Source organism: Peromyscus maniculatus, chromosome 15, assembly GCF_049852395.1.
Source record: "Peromyscus maniculatus bairdii isolate BWxNUB_F1_BW_parent chromosome 15, HU_Pman_BW_mat_3.1, whole genome shotgun sequence".
Taxonomy (NCBI): Eukaryota; Metazoa; Chordata; class Mammalia; order Rodentia; family Cricetidae; genus Peromyscus; species Peromyscus maniculatus.
The window spans coordinates 78,336,140-78,356,618 of record NC_134866.1 but is presented as its reverse complement, the minus strand read 5'-3'; the positions used below and the strand labels follow the sequence as shown (position 1 = coordinate 78,356,618).

The window sequence follows — 20,479 nt, the reverse complement described above, 5'->3', positions numbered from 1 at the left end:
TGCACTTGCCACTCAAGCTTCGTGACCTGAGTTCAATCTCTGGGTGCCAATGTGGGAAGTTAGCCCCTCTGATCCCCACATATATTCTGGCATGCATGCGCCCCTGTACTCACTCACACTCAGATTTCTAAAGCAGGCAAAAGGAATCATAAATTGACTTTGAAAACAAACCTAGGTGGGCATTTGATAGCTTTGATGCTTGGTATATTTGGGTAAACCATTTATCGATGATAAGGATTTTCCTGTTCAAGGGAAAATTGTAGACATCGCTGACTGCTAATTCATTACATCATAGAGGATACTCCGAACACCTGATGTCCCTCTTGTCACTTCTGTGGTTATAGGTGTGTGCTGCCATGGCTGGCTTCTAAGTCAGAATTCTTAGGGGGTCCTCAAATGGATAGCTTGAGGCTTTTCAGCCCAGAGTCTCTCTCTCTCTCTCTCTCTCTCTCTCTCTCTCTCTCTCTCTCTCTCTCTCTCTCTCTCTCTCTCACACACACACACACACACACACACACACATACACACACACACACACACACACACACACACACACACACACACATGGTCTCCCAACTTACTTATAAAATGAATTCACTTATCTAAATACAACTCTAGCCCATTCTCACCATCTCCACCCCACCCCCCAAGTAAAATGGGGTAGTTGATAGAATTCACAGGTGTTTTGACTTTGGGATGGGCAGTTTTTAAACTTCCCCATAAAGAAAGGAAAGAATCGGCATGTAGAATCTAGCTGTTTTGAATGGCTTTGCAACAGTGACCTGAAACCCACTATCATTTGAATCATCTGGGGTGAGCAGATAGTGGTGTCTAGGTCAGATTCAGCAAGATGAGGCCAGCATCAATAATCATCTGCAGTGATTCTGACTATGTGGCAGAGTGCTGTTCCTTCCTTCTACTAGTGTTTCCAGAATACTAAACCAAACAGGGGTGTTGCTGGTCATTTTTTTAAAACTCTTTTGGCTCTTTGCTCTTTTGGGGGGCCCACCACCCAGATCCTAAATAAACCACACATGGAGGTTTATTCTTAATTATAAATGCCTGGCCTTAGCTTGGCTTATTTCTAGCCAGCTTTTCTTAAATTATCCCATCTACCTTTTGCCTCTGGGTTTTTTCCTTTTCTTACTTCTATATATCTTACTTTCACTCTTACTCTGTGGCTAGCTGGGTGGCTGTCCCCTAGCATCCTCTTCTCCTTGTTTTCTTGCTTCTCCTTCTTTTTCCTCGCAGATTTCCCTTTCTATTTATCCTCTCTGCCTGCCAACCCTGCCTATCCTTTCTCCTGCCTCACTATTGGCCATTCAGCTCTTTATTAGACCATCAGGTGTTTTAGACAGGCACAGTAACACAGCTTCACAGAGTTAAACAGACGCAACATATAAGAATGCAACACATATTTGCATCATTCAACAAATGTTCCACAGCATAAACAAATGTAACACATCTTAAAACAATATTCTACAACACAGGGGTGCCCAGACACTTTTTGGGGGTTCATTCAAATCTTGGCTTTTCCCAGCTCTTTCTCATTTAGGCTGGGAATTTTGGCTGCCAGGTGTTTCCCCAGGCTGATCTGGCATGGTTGGTTAGTTTAGCTCAAGCCTAGTCTTTCTGGACCTTCCTTTTGCCAAAGATTGGTGTCCAACACTGTCTAAGGAGAGACATTTCCGCTTTCTAGGAGAGTGGGCTAGCTCATCCATTTACTAGATAAGCTTGAGGTGCTGAGGACCCTATGGACCATATGGGGTTGAGGTCTGAACTGCTTTCTAGATCAAATGTTAGGGAATCCCATTGAGCTTTTTTTTTTTTTTTTTTTTTTTTTTTTAGTAAAAGGCCCTAAAAAGGATTATTAAAGTCACTAATTTCCAAATATAAATGCTTCCTTTGGATTTTTAAAATGATTATTAATTACATAAGCACATATCTAGTATTTATTAAAGATGAAAATCTGCACACTGGTAAAGTGAGTGTACTTTTCATTTTTTACATGAAGAATTAAATTCTAGCTGAATACTGTGGAATGGCGAGTATCATCAACGTTTTTCAGACTTGATCAATATTCTTATTTTATAATCATCTCTGCTGAGAATATTGCCTCACATAAGTATGTAGTACAGAATGGCAGAAGTATGTGTAGGGCCATTTCAGAAATAATTTCCCAGCTCCAACCCAAAATTTGTTGAACAATTTTTCTTTTCTGAAGCTCAAGTCATTAATTCAAATAGCAGTGTTTTTTTGTTTTTTTGTTTTTGTGTTTTTTTTTTTTTTTTTTTTTTTTTTGGTTTTTTCGAGACATGGTTTCTCTGTGTAGCTTTGCGCCTTTCCTGGAGCTCACTTGGTAGCCCAGGCTGGCCTCAAACTCACAGAGATCCACCTGGCTCTGCCTCCCAAGTGCTGGGATTAAAGGCGTGCGCCACCACCGCCCGGCTAAATAGCAGTGTTTTATTTTTAAATGAAACGTTCTAGCACAAGCCAATCCAAAGATACACTCGTATGATATTTACATGCTGAGGTGGCAGTAGGAAACTATGAAAGGTCTGTCTTTCCATAATTAAATCATTACGTTTCTACAAGAACAGTGTGTTTCAGACACCATCCATCGCCACCGCACAGTAGGGCGGCAAGCACAGTACATAGTGGGCATGCCTTGGTCCAGACCCAAGGCTGCAGCTGAAGTTATGTGAGCCAGGCCGGCGAGCACTGCCAGAAGAGGCCCTGTGTACTCATTACACATCTGGTTTTGAATTCATTTCCGGTCGTTGGTGACCAGACGTCTCTTCCTGTTGAAAAATGGTTATTGAGCCATCCATGTTTAGTTGTTCAATCCATATGGGCATCAGGACCCATGGTTTAAGCCACCATCTTATAGTGCTTTTCAAATTAAAGTGCACATCAGTAGATCCTTGAGGGGAGAGTACTACTACCTAATTCCTTCCTTTGAAAAGCCCTGAAAACTCTTTTTAACTTCCTAATGGGTTGTCTGCAAAGGGAAGCCATCTCATCCTCAGTTTTTCTTATTGAGATGATAAACAACCATGGTCTATTTTCTCAAATTCCCAGTGTCTGATGCCTTGTTCAAGGCTCCAACTGGGGACAAGTAGATGTATTGGTGTCTTCACACTGCTATGACCCTCGCTTTGTCTTTGTTACCAAAGGTCCAGGAACCACTAAGACGGCCAAGTCCTCCACCGTGCCTCCAGGCCTGCCTGTGTATTTGGATCTGTGCTATATTCCCAACCACAGCAATAGTAAGAACGTTGACGTGGAATTTTTCAAGAGAGTGAGGTCATCTTACTACGTGGTGAGTGGGAATGACCCTGCCGCCGAGGAGCCCAGCCGGGCCGTCCTGGATGCCTTGTTGGAAGGGAAGGCTCAATGGGGAAGCAACATGCAGGTAAGAGCACAAGGCTCACAGCTGAGCTGCACCTGAGCTAGAACTAGAGGCAAAGAGGCGGGGCCATGTTTAAAAAGGCATCTTTGTGATTGTGGATTCGTATGTGGTGTCTCCTGAGTGTTGTATGTGAAATATACTGCACAGAAAGTCAGCTTAACATACAGAAGATAACCCAAAGTAGAACTCTTGTTTGTTTGTTTGTTTGTTTGTTTGTTTGTTTTCGAGACAGGGTTTCTCTGTGTAGCAGCCCTAGCTGTCCTGGAACTCACTCTGTAGACCAGGCTGACCTTGAACTCAAAGAGATCCCCCCTGCCTCTGCCTCCTGAGTGCTGGGATTAAAGGTGTGTGCTACCATGCCTGGCCCAAAGTAAAATTCTTGATAGGCCCACCATCAGTGGCAGAGGAGGAGAAGCACCTTACCCAAGACAAGAGTTCATGTAAAATGACCTGAAATGAATCGCTCTTCCTCCAATGTGTTGTGTATTGTATGTGTGGATCAAAGTTGTCCTGTGTCTGTGGAATTGCTGCTAAGGAATTGTTTTTACTTACTTGTGTTTCACCTGTAGACTAAAACTGGGAGCGTGGTCATTGGGCTAGGGACATAGGGATCAAGTCTCCAGGTGGAATTCCAGAGTAGTATCATTGTTTATTCAACGTTAGACTCTCAGATCTGGTCATCTATTGTGTGTGTCTGTGTCTCTATTGGGCTGTGATTACTGGTTATCTGATTTGTGGGTTTTTTTGTTTGTTTGTTTTGTTTTTTTGTTTTTGCATATAATCACCTAGCAACCTGTGTTGGAATCTTAAGTAAGATTAATTTATAATATTTCTGTAGTATTCACATGAGAAGTACCAATCAGCACCCCACTCCTATATCACATAGCCTTTGTTTTCAGGCCAAGGGGTGGCCTTCTGAGGGTTTTGAGCTGTAATAACTAAAAGTCCTTGTACTAAATATGGAGTATTGTAGCTAGAGTTTTCCTGCCTTGCCCACAGTCAGGACAAATCTCTGTCACCCACCAGTCCCACAGCCACTCAGACCCAACCAAGTAAACACAGAGACTTATATTGCTTACAAACCGTATGGCCATGGCAGGCTTCTTGCTAACTGTTCTTATAGCTTAAATTAATCCATTTCTATAAATTTATACCTTGCCACATGGCTTGTGGCTTACTGGCATCTTCACATGCTGCTTGTCATGGCGGCAGCTGGCAGTGTCTCCCTCTGTCTTTCTGTTCCCTCCTTTCTCCTCTCTGTTAGTCCCATCTATACTTCCTGCCTAGCCACTGGCCAATCAGTGTTTTATTTATTGACCAATCAGAGCATTTGACATACAGACCATCCCACAGCAGAGTATAGTCCAGACAACATTTCCCCCATGTTAAGGGAAATATGAGAAGCTGTAGCTAATCCAAACACTTCTTAACACTACATACAGCATTGAAAAACCAACAGTGAAGTTTAGATGAATGAACTGACAAGTCCCCAGGTGATTTAGAGTCTAGTTTCCAACCCCTCCCTTCAATGAAAAAAAAACCAACAACAAACTTTTATTTTTACAGCTTGGTTGTGGTTCCTGCAAAATATCTGTTGAAAACTTCATTTGCATTTTTTTTTTTGAGGAAAAACTTTTTCCTCTGTCCCCTTCTTCTAGGGCTCCAACCAATGCCTCGCTCTGTTTTGACTTCTGGCATCTCTCTCTGCCCTTTAAATATCCCCTTTTCTCCCCCTCTGTAGGTGACTCTGATCCCAACACATGACTCAGAGGTGATGAGAGAATGGTACCAGGAGACCCACGAGAAGCAGCAAGACCTCAACATCATGGTTCTCGCGAGCAGCAGCACAGTGGTCATGCAGGATGAGTCCTTCCCAGCATGCAAGATAGAACTGTAGAAACCCAAGCCAGCCACGCCACAGGATTTGAACTTTGTTTCCAGAAATTCTTGAATTTGAAACTACCTTTTCTAAAACGTCCATTCATCTAATTAAGTCACTGAACAATTACCTGCCAAATGCTATACTGTGTCATGGTGATGCAAGTCACTAATATTTCTCAATATTTGCTGATCGCTAAGGGAAGTAACCACATTCCCACAATAGGATTCAAGTTACTGCAAAATTACCTACCCCCCATTCATCTCTGCTGAACATTTGGAAGCCATGCACTCGCGCACCCAACTGACTTCTGCTAGGTATTGGCATTTGTCTTAGAGAGAGTAAGAGAGAGGGAAAGAGAGGCAGAGGGAGGGGAGGGAGAGAGGGGGGAGCGAGGGACAAAGAGAATGCAGGAGAGAGAGAATGAGAGAGAAAGAATGAGAAAGAAAAAGAATGCAAGAGAAGGCGATGTCATGGTGGAGAGTTCTGACGTGATGCCCAGGGAGAAAGAGTGGGCAGGATGGGGCATACGGAAGACACCAGCAACTAGGTCTGCATTTTCTCTGACAGCAGCTATTCTGTGGTCTACACTAGTAAAGTGTTCTGTTTTCATCAGAGTCATCAGAAAGAGTCTGAATCTCCTAAAGCATGTTTCTAAAGAACAGAAAGAATGAAGCCTGTTATGAGGGCATGAGATTTTTTTCACGCCTTAATTAAATCAACGCTTTTCCTATAAAGGCTGCCCACGGCATAATGTAGCAAGTGTAGACTGGACACGTGAGTGGCTGGAGCCCCAGTCAGAACTCTCCGACTTTTCCAACACCGTGAGTAGGTTGATCTAAGGCATGCTCCCGGCACTTGTCCACCCACTTAGTCCACACCAAGTCAACCTGCATGCAGCAACACCCAAGTCCACCCCAGTTAACTGAAGCAAATACCAAAGCAGTTGGGAGTACATATGGGAGACATTTTGCCTTAGGAAGTGACTTGAATGTACAAAGATACTTGATGCACTTATTTTTTATTGTGAGACAGCAAGTTTTTCAAACATCCATGTAGGATTGTAGATACTCCAGGTAAAGGAGCCTGTGGGGAGGGAAGGTACTAGAAGCTCATCTGATTGGTCCAACGGTTTAGTGCTTGCTGAAGACCACCACTTCCGGTGATGCAGCCAGACGAGTTGCACCTTTCCTAGCTTCTTTAACTACTTCAAGTTCAAGATGGAAATGGCTTCTATGATCAGAACTGGGAAAACAGTGAATCTTGTGGTGGAAGAGGTTCCCAGCAAGTGTACAGTATTTGCCTTCCTTTGTCTTGCATTGGCTATTTTAATTTTTCCATTAATTTCAACACAATTACGGGAACACATGTACAGAAGATTTTTTTTTTTTTTTTTTTTTTTAGATACGCGAGAACTTTTCATAGATGAACTTTTCAATGAGTGTTTTCATTTACAGGAAAATGCAAAGAAAATTTCAACTGATGGTCTTTTTTTTTAGTGTTTTATAAGACAAAAAAAATTGAAGTTTTTTTTTGAGGTTCTGGCAAGATTTGAAGTCTGATATCGAAGTCATACTATTTATTACAAACCTCTAAGCACCAGAAGTGGTGGTACCTCCCACCCTTTGACTCTCATATCATGAAAGTCTGAGGACGTGCTGTTTGAGAGACGGTGGAGAGCAGGGTAGGCTACTGCTTAGGGCCTTAAGTGCATCCCTCAGTCTGTCCCACCTTCTCCTTTCAAGATTGTCCACCATGAGGTTAAAAGAGCCAAGTTCAGAAGAACCCCAGCACCAATTTGCTCAGGGGCTTTCTTTTCTGGAAAACATTAAATAAAAGAAATAATAGAGTGAAAACAAATGAATTCCCAACTCCTATGCTCACCATGTAGAGTTCAGACATAATGTCCATTGATGTCATCACTGAACCACAGACCTATGAAGCCAGATCACGAGGAGAATTGATGCCCAGTCTCAAGTGGCAGATCCATGTACCAGGGTTCAGAGATGGCGTACTTCTCGGCGACAACTGTGCTGTGTTCTGTCACACTACATTTCCTGCAGACTCTTAAGATCTACGGAGTAGTGAACAATGACCTCATTTTATTTTCTATGTTAGTTATTTATTTCAGAATTTACATTTTAGTTGATTTTTGTCTGTGAAGTATATGTTTCGCACTGCTATTTACTCTGAGGGTTTAAACAATGCTTCTCCAGGGTCCCCTCACTGAGGACCTGTGCAGTCTACTTAACGCTGTGAATCACATTTTTCCAAATGTTTAATTTTTTAAAGAAAATTAATATTCTATTTTTGTTAGGCGTCTCTAGGAATGCAGTTTTTATTTATTATCCTATTTCTTTTGAACCCGTAAAAGTAAACACATTAAAGGTACAGAATATGATGGAAAAGTCATTGTGATGAAAACAGACTTCATTGACTATAAACTCATTTGTTTCATACTTCGTGAGACAAACTGAATACATACAAGTTAGTTAATTAATGGTAGCTATTGGGTTGGGCTGCATAATGCACGAGAAAAGAAGCCGTTTCTAGCCTTCTTGCCAAATCCAGACCTCTGGCTGACTTTTCTTTCATAGAAGATGGAGCTACTTTCCAGATTCCCAATTAAATTTATTTAGCCTATATATTATTTTGTCTTAAAAAATATAAATATACAAGAGCCATAGCCAGCCTTCAGTTATAACCACTCTACCCCACACTTGTTATTGGTATTTCTACAGAATCAATGGGGACAATACTTTTCAAAACTGGCTCTGATTTCCTACACAATCTGGCAGCACCCTCCTGCACCCCCCTGTTCTCAGCGATGGCCATGGAGCCGAGGACACCAGGGTGAACTGCATTTGCTTTACAGGTGACTCCTGATGTCCCAGGCACCTCTCCTACCAGTGTGGCTAATCTGATTTTGCTACTTCCATACATACACAATTAGTTTAGAAGTAGCCATCACAATGGACCATGTACATTTGTGGTGAGAACTAAAAACCGACACAGACTTCTAGAAGATTTGTGCATATGATTCTTAATCTGATTGTATAGATTGAATATTTGAGTGGAAGGAATTTCCACCCTCTTTAAATGACGGGATTCTATTGAGCTAGCACTCCTGATCATGACCTTTTTGGTAGTGTAAACAAAATTCCACAGAGACTAAATCTTAGAGATAATCCTCCATTTCAATTTTAACCAATTCTATCCTCTTTTCCCAAACCCCAAGCCCCGTGCATGCTTTCTCAGTCTTGTGGTGGGACTGGATACAGTGACCGACCCCTCACCCCAAACACCATTTTCCATGGAATTCGAAAGAAAAAACAAATTTTTTCTTAATGTTACATATTATAGTGAATGGTTTCCCCAGTGTATATGGATGTTTTAAGTGTTTCCAATAGCTTATGAAACTTAGGAGCTTTCTAATACTCATTTTATAAATTTAATTATTTGCTAATGGAAATTTTGCCAGCCTTCCATTTCTGTTACCAGTCTCGGCTCCCGGCAGCGGCGCGCTACAATTCTGGAGTTGCTTAGCTTGCCTCGCTTACCTCTTCTGACGCCTGTCACAGGAGGTTCCTGCTTGGCAATGGTATTTGTGAGTTAGGATAATGACTTTCCTGTCTTTTTTCCTTTTGTACTTCAGATTTAGGAGAAAAGATTCTGTTTCCATGTGAAAGGAACTGTAAGCTTTTATCATTTAACCAGCTGAACAACACACACACATCAAAAGCAGCCTACGGATGAGCACCGCTTTAATAATAATTAGGTTTTCTTCACCTGGTGTTAAAAACTATTCACTATTCCAAAAACATAACAAAACAGAAAACTGTGACTTTATGAATTCATTTCCAAGGCAACATCAAAAACCGAAAAGGAAGGAAAATAACGAAGAACCGGCTTCTCCGCACGCGCACGCGTACGCGCACAGCTCCGCAATCGGGAGCCCTGGAGAAGCGGCTCCGCTCAGCTGCCCTCGCCCCGGTGATGGTTCCTAGTCTTGCTTTTCCTGCACCGCAGGCAGCGTGCAGTCCTGAGCCCGGCTGTGGAGAAGCAGCTCACTCCTCTCTCTTGTTCTGAATGGTGTTTGTGTCGGTCTGCAGCTGTGTATGGTATTATGTCTTATAATCCTGCATCACTTCCATCCTATCCAGTCATATCTAATGTAGAAAAATTAGCTTCCAGTGAAAGTAATATGTAGTGCTTTTATGATATTTGTGTGCAATATCCCCTCTTCCATTGAGGATATTTGATGTAAAGGAAAAAAAAAAGAAAAAAAAAATCAGAAACTCAGTTCCACAATAAAATACAAAGTGGCAAAAGTTCGCTCGTGTGCTGAGACATCTTTGGCTTTCTTGTCACCTAGAATTTGCCACCATGATCAGGCGTTTCATGGTAGGCTCCCTAGCTACGGTGATGGGCTGAGAGGGCCCTGAACGGATGTTTGGTGTCTGTTATAGCTGAGCCAATGGCTCCTCAGGGGAAGGACTTTGTGCTCACAAGGAGGAGGCTCCTGAATATGACTTTTGTAATCAAGTGGGCATCTGATGACTGGTGAGCCACAGGCTGGGAAACACACACCCTGGCAGTGGCCCGCACACTGGAGGAAACATCACTCGGGAGACAACTTCTGAGGGTAGTTTAAGGATTAGCATTTTGAACTCTGAAGATGAAGAAATAAAAATTAATAATAATAATAAAGGAAATGCTTTTATACCACTAGGTAATCAAAAGACAGTTTCTGCTTATAAATCACATATAATTTTTTTTATCCATAGCCCTTGATCTGGCATTTAAATCCCATAATGGAATTTATTTTCTGATGGGTTTGACAAGAATAAACTCCCTGTCTTCTGAACGTGTCAAGGGCAGATCTGGAATCTGTTGTGCATACGTGATCTCAGTAAGCACACACACAGACTAGGCAATGATCTTGCTTTAGACAAATATTTGAACATATTTGAGTCACATGGTCTAAGGCACGTTGCCACTGTTGCTTTTTCAAGCTTCCTCATTTCTGTACAGGGAATAGGCATCTTCAGGGCCGTAAGCAAGGGCCCAAACCAGAGGAAGAAGAGTTGACTTGAGCCAAGAAATTGTTAGACTACAAGGCAAGCTTCCAGATATCACTGCTGGAAAGCCCTGCTCATGGCTCTCATTTTTAAGGTGGGGTTTTACAATATTTATAATTTTCATTGTTGAAAAGTTCACATCACATTTTCTGCTGTTACAATTCACTGGAGCCGAAAGAAACTCTCTGAGCCCATTTCAGACATTTAGCTCTTCTCATCCACATCCGGGGAGGCTATTGGGCGCCAACAGAACCACAGTCCGGACTCCCATGGTCATGACGCAGCATCTTCGTTTGGGAACTGCAGACTTCTAGTCCACTTCTCGGGAAGCTAATTCATACAAGTCATCACTTGCCCCTTTCCCCGAGGAACCGTGTCCGGAAAGAATAATAATCTGTCCTTCACTGTGTATTTCATATGCATATATGGTCAGAAAAGGCTCTCCCAGTTTATGCTATCAAGGCAGAAAGTCTCTTGGGTGCCCTGCCCATAGGTCTTAGTCCAGGGGTTCTGAACTATTAATATTTTAGACTAGGGGAGTTCTTGAGGTGTGTGATAGGGGGCTCTGTGTTCTCTGAGATGTTTACAGCATTCCTGGTCTCTATTCAGGAGATCCCAATAGCAGCCCCTTAGCTGAGTGTCAAAAATACCAACAAACATTACTAAAGGTGCCCCAGAAGGAAACTACTCCCATTTGAGAAGCACCGTCTTGGGTTTTACCCCAGGCTCCCCCAGAGAGCTGCCACTGGTGATGCATGGTTCCCGGTCTCATACTAGGAAAGTGTGGGAGGCCCCCACTTTCCCCCCAGGGTACTCTTGAGTAGAGAGAAGTGAGAAATATTTAGATAGAAATACAGAGGGGAGAGAGAGAGATAGAAACATAGGATAAACTGGGCGGTGGTGGTGCATGCCCATAATCTCAGCCCTCGGCAGAGATAGGTGGATTTCTGAGGCCAGTCTGGTTTACAGAGCAAGTTCCAGGACAGCCAGGGCTACATACAGAAACCCTGTCTCGAAACAAACAAACAAACAAAACAAAAACATAGGATAGCCTCGGGAGGGCCTGGATCTAAACCCTCCAGCCCCTTCTGGCTCTGCTAAAGGGCTTTTAAAGGAATGCCAAGGGGGTGGAGCAAAAGACCTCCCCCAGCACAGCCAAGTGCAGACTCTTCCGATCACCTGGTGACCATGCATGTGGTCAATCCATCTCTTAATGCAGCCCTGCTGAGTAAAGCAAGTTCTGATCTCACTAGGAAACCTCTGTGGGCCTCCACATGGTAGTATGCCAGGAGGAGGCCCACAGTGCCACCAGCCAATGAAAGAACGGGGATCACAAATATGTACTTGACTGCCATGGCCCTTGGAGGAAGCTGCTGCGGTGTGCAGGAGACTACTCTTGGAGGGCTCCCAGCAGGAGGGAGCCTGCCCTGCCCCCACATAATTGTGCCCTTCCCTTGGTTTTCCTCTTTCCCTGAATTTCTCCCCCCCATTACCTACCTTCTTTGGATCACTCCATTTGAGTCCTTGTCGTCTAGCCTGCTTTTGTGTGGGAGGTTGTGTGGGGGTGGGTATTCCAAACAAGGACCCGCCAGTCTGAGCCGGCTTGACTCCGGCTCTCCGGCCCATTGAGGGTGGCCTTGGTGCTTCTAAGACTTTGTTTTCATACATGGGGGAAGCCCAGCTGCAACAATACTCATCACGTTCTTATGGGTTAATTACCACACTGCATACAAAGGGTGTAATATGCTATCTGGCTAGGAACGATCAATAAATATTAGCTTTTGCTGGGTGTGGTGGTGTAGGCTTCTGGATTCTTTGCTTTCTAGTTGTCTGCCTGGAGGCAGGTAAGCAGGTAAGCAGGATACAAGTGGGACAGTGATCATTCTGATATGCTCTCTCCCCGTAAAAACTCCACCGGACAAATTTCACTGGGTCTGAATTACAGGTTTCCTCATGCATGTCAGTAGTTCTCTCTTTCTTTCTTTCTTTCTTTCTTTCTTTCTTTCTTCTTTCTTTCTTTCTTTCTTTCTTTCTTTCTTTCTTTCTTTCTTTCTTTCTTTCTCTCTTTCTCTCTCTCTCTCTCTCTCTCTCTCTCTCTCTCTCTCTCTCTCTCTCTCCCTCCCTCCCTCCCTCCCTCCCTCCCTTCCTTCCTTCCTTTCTCTTCCCTCCCTCCCTCCCTCCCTCCCTCCCTTTCTTTTTTTTTGAGACAGGGTTTCTCTGTGTAGCTTTGGAGCCTGTCCTGGATCTCACTTTGTAGACCAGGCTGGACTCGAACTCACAAAGATTCACCTGCGTGTGCCACCACCGCCCGGCATGTCAGTAGTTCTCTTGGGAGAGAAATACAACTCAGTCTTCAGATTTCCAACCTTAGAGGAAAGTCTACTCAGTCACGGTGATTACTGTTCTCCGGATACAGTACTTTAGAAGGGAAGAGCTCCTGTCTTCATGGAGTTTAAGGTCTGGTGGCACTCTCACTGGTGAGTTCAGAGAATTCATCCAGAATTCACAAACTGGACAGGAGCTGACAGGCAAAGGGGGACTGCAAATGTGCCCTGAGGATGGTTCAATAAAGCCTAGAGGGATGAGGGTGGGCTCTGGGTTCAATCTCTTCAATTCCATGGCAGTGGGAAGCCAGGCAAGGAAGCACTCAAAATGAATATTCTCTTCTCTTCACTGGCTCCATTTGATTCCAAATGGTGCCCACTTCTCTGGGGCACACACCTGCCATCTCAGTATTTAGGAGGCAGAGGATGGATAAGCTCGAGTGTGAGGCTAGCCTGGGCTACACAGCAAGACTGTCTTACCTACCATATTAGAAGAGCCCAGAGACAAGGAAGACCGACACAGAGCAAAGCCGAAACCTGACTCACTTTGGTATGTCAGGAGCTACAGATTGAGTCTCAGGGAAATGGGCCTGCCACAGTGATGTCTATGTCACGGGAGGCCAGGAGAGCCGGCAGAGGGTCAGATTCCATACAGGCAGAGGAAGCATGCCACTCAAGGTCATCAGAATGGAGCAGGGAGAGGGCCCTTAAGTGGTGCCTCAGAGCTCACAGGAGGAGACAGTCCTAACCTCAGTTCACTGGCATGGGTTATGAGGGCCTCAAGCATCTCTAGGCAACAGAGGCAGATGGTGATAGCCCTCGTGGGTTGCTTCTCTGCCAAGCCCGTTTCTACATCCTTTGTTGTACACAGGCAGGAAACCTGCCTCCACCTGAACCTCTGACTGTACCCACTCAATGACCCAAATGACACGGGCTTCTAAAAATGCTCCTTACACCCAGTTCTAATTCCTTGTTCCTCCTCACCAGCCATTTACTTGTACTTATTTTCTGCAGTGGTTCAAGGTTCCCCAAAGGGCATCATTCAGCTACAGGGGTCATGTATGAAATAAGAGCAGAGAAAGGGACCTCAAACCTAAGACCTTGGGTAGTTTGCCCCAGCTCTCCCAGATTGAACAAGGAGCAAAGTCTGTGCTGGGCTAGGTTATCAAGGTTGTCCACTGCACAGAAGACGTCAATGGACGGGCAGAGGGCAGCTATAGCTAGAAGCCTCACTTGTCAAGGAAGAGAGGGCATCACAATTCAGGAGACAGGTGTGTGGGAAGGGATGGTGGACTGGAATGTCAGGAGCTCCTAGGACAGTCACAGGGCACTGAGGGGGAATTCGCAAGCTCCCGCCGGGGCAGTGACTCAGGGACAGGAATGTCTCTTTGAGGGAGGATTGGAATCGCAATAGGGGCATTGGGGAAAGAAGAATGGAGGGAAAATTAGGAGCCAAAGAATGAACAAGATGCTTCAACAGCAATGGTCATTCCTTGGTTGCCACTGGACTTATCCTGACCTATAAAGGAATGGCCAAGAAAACTCTGCCTTTGATAAACCAGGATGCCAGCCCTGACTTTTGGTGATGAGTCAGTGCTACCAGCTGGGAGGACCCTGGCTGAGGTTAGACATGGAGGGCAGTGTGGGTTGGGGCAGCAGCAGCTGAACTTCGCTTTATCTCCTTCCTTACAGCATGGGGATAATGGTGCTACCTCCCAGGGCTCAAGATGCTGGCACACCGCAAGTCTCTGATGACTGTGAGTGACGACTGTCATGATTACACTTGTCATAGTCGGATGGAAGAGGCCTAAAATGTGCTGTTCAAAACAGTAAGAAGAGGGCAGGACCCTCTCCCCCCTTTTCACCAGAGATAAATGGGCTGAGAGGATTTGGCGTCTTTATTTCTCCAGGTTTTGATAGAAGAATACAGCCTTGAATAAAGATGCACCACTGCCCTGAAAGGCCACATCACACAGCAGGCCGAGTCCCCGAACCTCTCCCCGAGAGGCTTCCAGGAAAATTAGGTCCCACCTTCTGACCGTCTGCACTGACTTCTGTCCCCTCCGCACTTCAAGTTCCATCCCTTCTCATTTTCTCCTTTAACAGAAGGCTTGCTCTAAAGTCGTCTGTGTGTACATGTGTGCACACGCGTGTACCAAAGGTTCATTTTACGTCTCTGACAATGTGTGGGAAAAGTTACTCCAGTCAGGCTACAAGGACCTCACATCCAGGGCAGAGTTTCTCTCAAAAAGCCCCCACATCTCTAAATGTCACCGTGGGTTCCCACAATCAGAAATCTAGTGAGGCTGTGGTCTGGAGACCTGTGCTGGACTTCTCCCAGAGGGGAAAGAGGAGGGCGTGGTGTGGTGGGAAAGGGGTACCGGGAATGTGGGAGCACCCAAGGCCTAATCACCAGGGTATCTGCACTGGTCGGGACTATGGGGCACAAGGTCTCAGGACATGCAGCCTGTGGCCCCACGTGCCTGGGCAAGGGCCAGAAACCGGTCAAACTCTGTGCTGCAGACCCGATCCCTCAGCTGCAGCTTCTTCCATCACCCTCACCAGGTACTGAGAACGTTCCACACTCTGTGCCCAGGACTCCGCTGTGAGCCCCGGAAGCCCGTAAGAGATTTTAGGTGGAGGCTTTGGCCAATCATTTGCCACTTTCTTAGTTCCTGGGCCCTTGACATCTGGATGGGCAGTGTCTTGACATGCAGCACACGGTGGCTTTCGGGCTATGCATGGCTTGCTGAGAGAAAAGGAGAAGCTGGCCAGCGCAGGCTGAGTCCATCTGTCTGTGCCGGACACTGGGCTGGCCCACACAGTCCTCCAGCAGGGCTCTCTAGGCTGCAGTCTTGGCTGCACTCAGGGCCTGGTATTCCTGCTTCGCTCTCTCCCTCTGCTCCTGTTCCCTCTGGATCAACTGCATCCGCTCCAGGTGCCACTCGCGCAATTTCTGCTCATAAGCAGCCAGGTCCTCGGCCTCACATGCGGGGAGTTTGTCTTTGACAAGCTGGGTGGTCAGCGTCAAAAGGCTTTCTCCCTCAATCCTGCCCAACTCCTGCAGTTTAGACTGAGAGGCCTGTTGGAAACAAAGGGAAAAAAAATTAAGATAAGGGAGCAGGTGGGAGAAAAAGGAAATGAGAAGCAATTAAGTCCTCTGCTACCCAGCCACACAATCTGCTCGCAGGAAAGGATGCTTTGCAGGAAGCGCCCAGGCTCTCCTCCAGGTGCAGCTGCCTGGAGCTACTTTCTCCAGCTCGGCAGGCAGTTACTCAGAGAACCACACCACCTTGACTCACAGAGTGCAAACCCACCGCCCTACTCCTGCGTCCTTTTCAGCTCTTATTTAAGCCACAAGGACAGCAGGGGTGTGACACACATGTCCACGCGGGCCTGCTCCTAAGCAAGCAGTGAGCTCCGAGGAACAGGATTCTAGGATGCAAACAAGATGGCGGAGACTTCTGAAAGCAGAGCCAGCTCATCCCTGTCTTTTCATTTAACTGACTTCAGTGGAGTCCCTACCCTGGGATTCTTCCAACAGCTGGAACTCATTTCAGGGATTGCTCACTAATGCTAACCAGCTTTCTGAGTGCGGGCACGCGGCTGGCCTCCACCTGCTGCACTCCCCTGCAGCTTGGCCCTTACCTCCTGCCTGCTTACAGCTCCATCTGAGGTGGCAGCCTGGTTGGGTCAGCCTGGTATTCCCGAAGAAGTACTAAAAGCATTAATCTACTTAAGTGCTTCAAGATATCCATCACCAGAAAGTGGCTTTTAGGCCTCAGCTGCAGCTTAGCGGCAGATGTCCATCCACATTCCCATCCCGAGGGGACGTAGAGGACAGGATAAGGCCTGGCCAGCAAGAACGGTGGGAGGAGGAAGGCCGGTGAGCTCCAAGGAGCCGACAGGTCTAATTACAGAGAACTGAGCCCCAAACGGATTACCTCAGACTAATGAAAATCAGCTAACAGGAAGAAAAGGAAATACAAACTGAAAATGGTTTCTTTCTGACATCATTTTCCAGGTAGTCTGAAGCCAAGGAGATAGCCAAGGACACCAGAATAAAATCTCAACTGTGAGGGAGTAGCCCCGGACAACTCCAGCCCCGGACAGGCTCAGTGCTGGGTCGTGTTAAGCCGAGGCTCCCCCACCCAGGCGTTGGGTGAGAATAAGGGAGCCCAGTAGGGCCTATCACGGCTAAGGTCACAGCCAGCAGGCTACAAATATGTTTCTGTTCTGTTCGGAATTTTCAAAAAGCGTCCTGTGGAAGTATGACGGCTGAGAGGTTAATGAAGGCACAGGTCTCCATCCTCGGACGACAAAACTCGGAACTGTTGAAGAACGTGGTGAATGAGAATCTGCAGGGTGAAGGAGGATTTTCTCTAAGCTTTGTACACTGACAGGCAAAGTTAGGAGGAAGGACTGTGTATAAATTCTCCACTTTGCTTTGTTCTTGGGGTATGATAGGAACGTTAATTTTTTTATTCTCAGTTTCAAATTACAGAGAGAAGCTGGGCGATGACCTCGCTTACAGAAGTCCCCGGAGAAACAACTGCCTGAAATATAATGGGATCCCACTATGATAAGGGAGGCTTCCCATTGCTGGTTCAGAAGACACAGACTTATGGGTAAGAATCCAGCAACATTTCTCCCTACCCACTGTGCAGAGGCCCAGTGGACCAGCTGGCATGGAGGAGGCATTTTTACACTCATAATTATAATTATAATTATAATGACTTAATAATTAGAAAGGAATTCTTTCTCTTTGTATTAAATGGACAAGAAAGAGGCATGGAGGAGGACCATGGATCTTCTTCCCTGACACTGACGGCAGAGGATCTTAGGACACAGTTCAAAGCCAGCCTGAGTGCTCAGTGCTGTTTTGGAAACCTGTTTACAGGTCACGAAGTGTCAGGCAGTATCTCTAACACCCCCCTGAATAGCACAAAGCTGCCAGCCACCAGCCATAAAAGATGCCTGAATCTTATCTCTGCATGCTGAAAATGTGACTGATGTCTAACTGGGTTTCCGATCGACCATATTTGGTGTAGCGTAGAGAAAGGACCAGACACTCCACCCTGAGTGGAAGTCAGGCCCTTGTTAAGAGGAGGCAAGGCATCATCCACCCATCAGGCACATATGAGGGATCACTGGGGATGCCATGCTGCCTTAGTGAACAACACTGTGACTGATTAGCTCAGTGCTACTCAGAAAAATTCCACCTGTTTCTCTTAAGGCCACAGCCTCTGGGAAGCAATACACATGCAATTCTTGCTGTGCATTTTTAATGCCTTTGTGTGTGACTGGTGCAGGAAAAGCCTGCCTGTCCATCACCAGAGAGAAGCGTGCTTATGTAAGGCTGGGTGAGGCTCAATTGCTGCTCTGAATCACCTTAAATCGCTCCAGGTATCGGGGAAGCTTGGAATGTTCTGGTTCCTCGATGTCTAGCTGCTCCACCAGGTTTGCTGAGCCCAAGCTGCCTTCAGCGTCCTGGGGCTGTGGCTCCTCTGAGGCCTGGTCAGCTGGAGATGTCAGCACCGTCAGGACTCCGTCCAGCACACTGAGCTGAGGGACACAAAGAGGGTCAGAGTGACATCATCTGTTTGGACTTTGTGAAGGTCAGAGACAAAGAAAGGGAAAGGGGGGACCCCCAAGACTGGGGATACCATTGTGGGAACAGCAGGGGTTCCTGGAATGCCTGAACATGCAGGAGGTGCTGGGTTCAATTCCCAGTGCTGCAAACAAGGAAAAAAGAAGGAAACACAACAGCTCTGTACATCAGCCATGCCCTCTCAGACAGCATGAAGAACTCAGTATAAAACAAAAGCTACAGACATGAGCTAAGAATCACCTGTCCCAGTGATTAGCACAATGGTAAATTGAGTTTGTTTGCAATTAGCCAGGTAGGAACCCAGGAATTACGTTTGATGGGCACTAAAGGACCTCCCCCACTTTCATGTCTGTCTTTGGAGTCGTCTGGAATTGGGACAAAGGGAAAGAAAAGACCACCATAGACCACAAACAACAAAAGGCTATTCTGAATGCATGGTGAAGCCACAGGCTATGGGCACCACCCCTCTACCCCCGGCAAGATTCAGCTCACAGACTAGTATAAATTAGGGATCAGTCTAATCCATAGAAGCTGCTGGCCACGGCCGGAGATGCACACAGGAAATTCATTTTAACGAGGGTGTTTCTGTGACTTAAATAGTAAGCAACTGAAAACAGGGAGGGTCTTTTTGTCTGGCTCTCTTACTCCCCCACCTCCACCATGTGGTACACCCCCCTTAACCCACGCAGGGCTTGGTCATTAGAGATGGGAAGGAAATAGCAGCCAAGCCTGCAGAAGCACCTGCTTGGATGCTGATTAACTCCATCAATGTCACAGGAGAACAAAGCACCAAGCTCCAAGGCTTTATTGCTGCTAATACTTTATGCGCTATATATCACATTCTTGTTGACATTTGAATATATTCCTATAAATCAGAATAAAAAGAATGCAAAGTTGGCTGAAATTAGAAAGAATTATCCCTGGTGAAGGATTTGTGCATAACTTGTGTTTTTAATTACCAACACTGAGTACAGCCAGCTTCATACACACACACTTCCAAGTGTGTATCCTTGGACATTTCCAAGTGTGTATCCTTGGTTATAACGACTGGGAAAGAATGTGATGGATTCAGTCAGCATAAGGTGTCACAGTAGGTACCGGACTGAGTGTCTCCTGACTGAAATGCAAGCTTCGGGTGAGCCTCAGTGTGTTCAAGGTCAAGTCCACACAAATGAGTGGCTCCAAGGCCACCTTTCATTTTGGGAAGGCCTCTCTGGATGGAGCAGCAGGGCCGGGAGGGCATGGTGTTCGATGTAAAGCCGCTGTAAAGCCGCCGTTTCCTAGTCTATGCCTAGTGCTGTGCCTAGGGAACTCAGTGTCGGGGTTCAGGTGACTGAGAAATGAACTTTGTTCTATGTAAAGCCGCCGTTTCCTAGTCTGGCTGTGCCTAGGGAACTCAGTGTCGGGGTTCAGGTGACTGAGAAATGAACTTTGTTCTATGTAAAGCCGCTGTTTCCTAGTCTGGCTGTGCCTAGGGAACTCAGTGTTGGGGTTCAGGTGACTGAGAAAAGAACTTTGGCACAGGTGGGAAGACAATGTTTCAGACAGGCAAAGTGGCAGGACCATGTGACACAGACAGCATCAGACATGTACCACAGGACAGTCCACGGGAAGGAAGACAGGCGAGTCTTCTCCAGTATCCAGGTTCTGTGTGGCTGATGAAGACTGGCTGGGTGTTCGTGTGTCTGCATGTGGACTTCAGAGGACAATCTCAGGTGTCACTCTTAGGCATTTTCTGCTTTTTTTGTTTGAGATGGGGCCTCTTGCCTTGGAACCTCGCCGAGTAGTCCAGGCTAGTCAGCCAGTGAGTTTCCAGCGATCCATGTCTCTCAAGCATGCTTCCAAGGCTGCCATTACCGAGACTGTAGCATGCACTGCTGTGCCTGGCTTTTTGGGTGGTTCTGAGCATCCGAACTCAGGAACTTATACTTGGGAGGCAAATACTAAGAGCCAAGGATAGTAAAGAAAGTTGCTATCTAGTCTTTCCAGACTACATGAGGTATAAATCTACCAAGATTATTTAATCTTTCTTACGCCACCTTTAATTCCGTTTGGATGGGGGTAGGGGATGGTGAAGAGGATGGTGTTTATTGAGCTGAGTTTGAATTTCAGAGGAGGGGACAGTTTCCTCTTACATAACGAGGTATATGAATGAATCAACAATAATCTTAT

At 45.8% G+C, this 20,479-nt stretch overlaps 2 protein-coding genes across 3 annotated transcripts in view; one reads left to right on the top strand and one right to left on the bottom strand.

The window, feature by feature from the left end:
• The window catches only part of Map1b (microtubule associated protein 1B), a 100,932-nt gene extending 93,233 nt beyond the window's left edge, over positions 1-7,699 (top strand). For both annotated transcript variants that reach the window (XM_006994415.4, XM_076552120.1), the window contains 2 exons: positions 3,177-3,415; positions 5,154-7,699. In XM_006994415.4, coding sequence (XP_006994477.1) covers positions 3,177-3,415; positions 5,154-5,309 — 395 coding nt within the window. In that variant the 3' untranslated portion in view covers positions 5,310-7,699. The remainder of the gene's footprint in view (positions 1-3,176; positions 3,416-5,153) is intronic.
• Positions 7,700-14,576: 6,877 nt separating this feature from the next.
• Mrps27 (mitochondrial ribosomal protein S27) overlaps positions 14,577-20,479 on the bottom strand; it is an 85,137-nt gene continuing 79,234 nt past the window's right edge. The window contains exons 10-11 of the mRNA XM_006994416.4: positions 18,088-18,261; positions 14,577-15,778 (exon numbers count right to left, since the gene is read on the bottom strand). Of these exons, the coding sequence (XP_006994478.1) occupies positions 15,539-15,778; positions 18,088-18,261 (414 nt within the window). The 3' untranslated portion in view covers positions 14,577-15,538. The remainder of the gene's footprint in view (positions 15,779-18,087; positions 18,262-20,479) is intronic.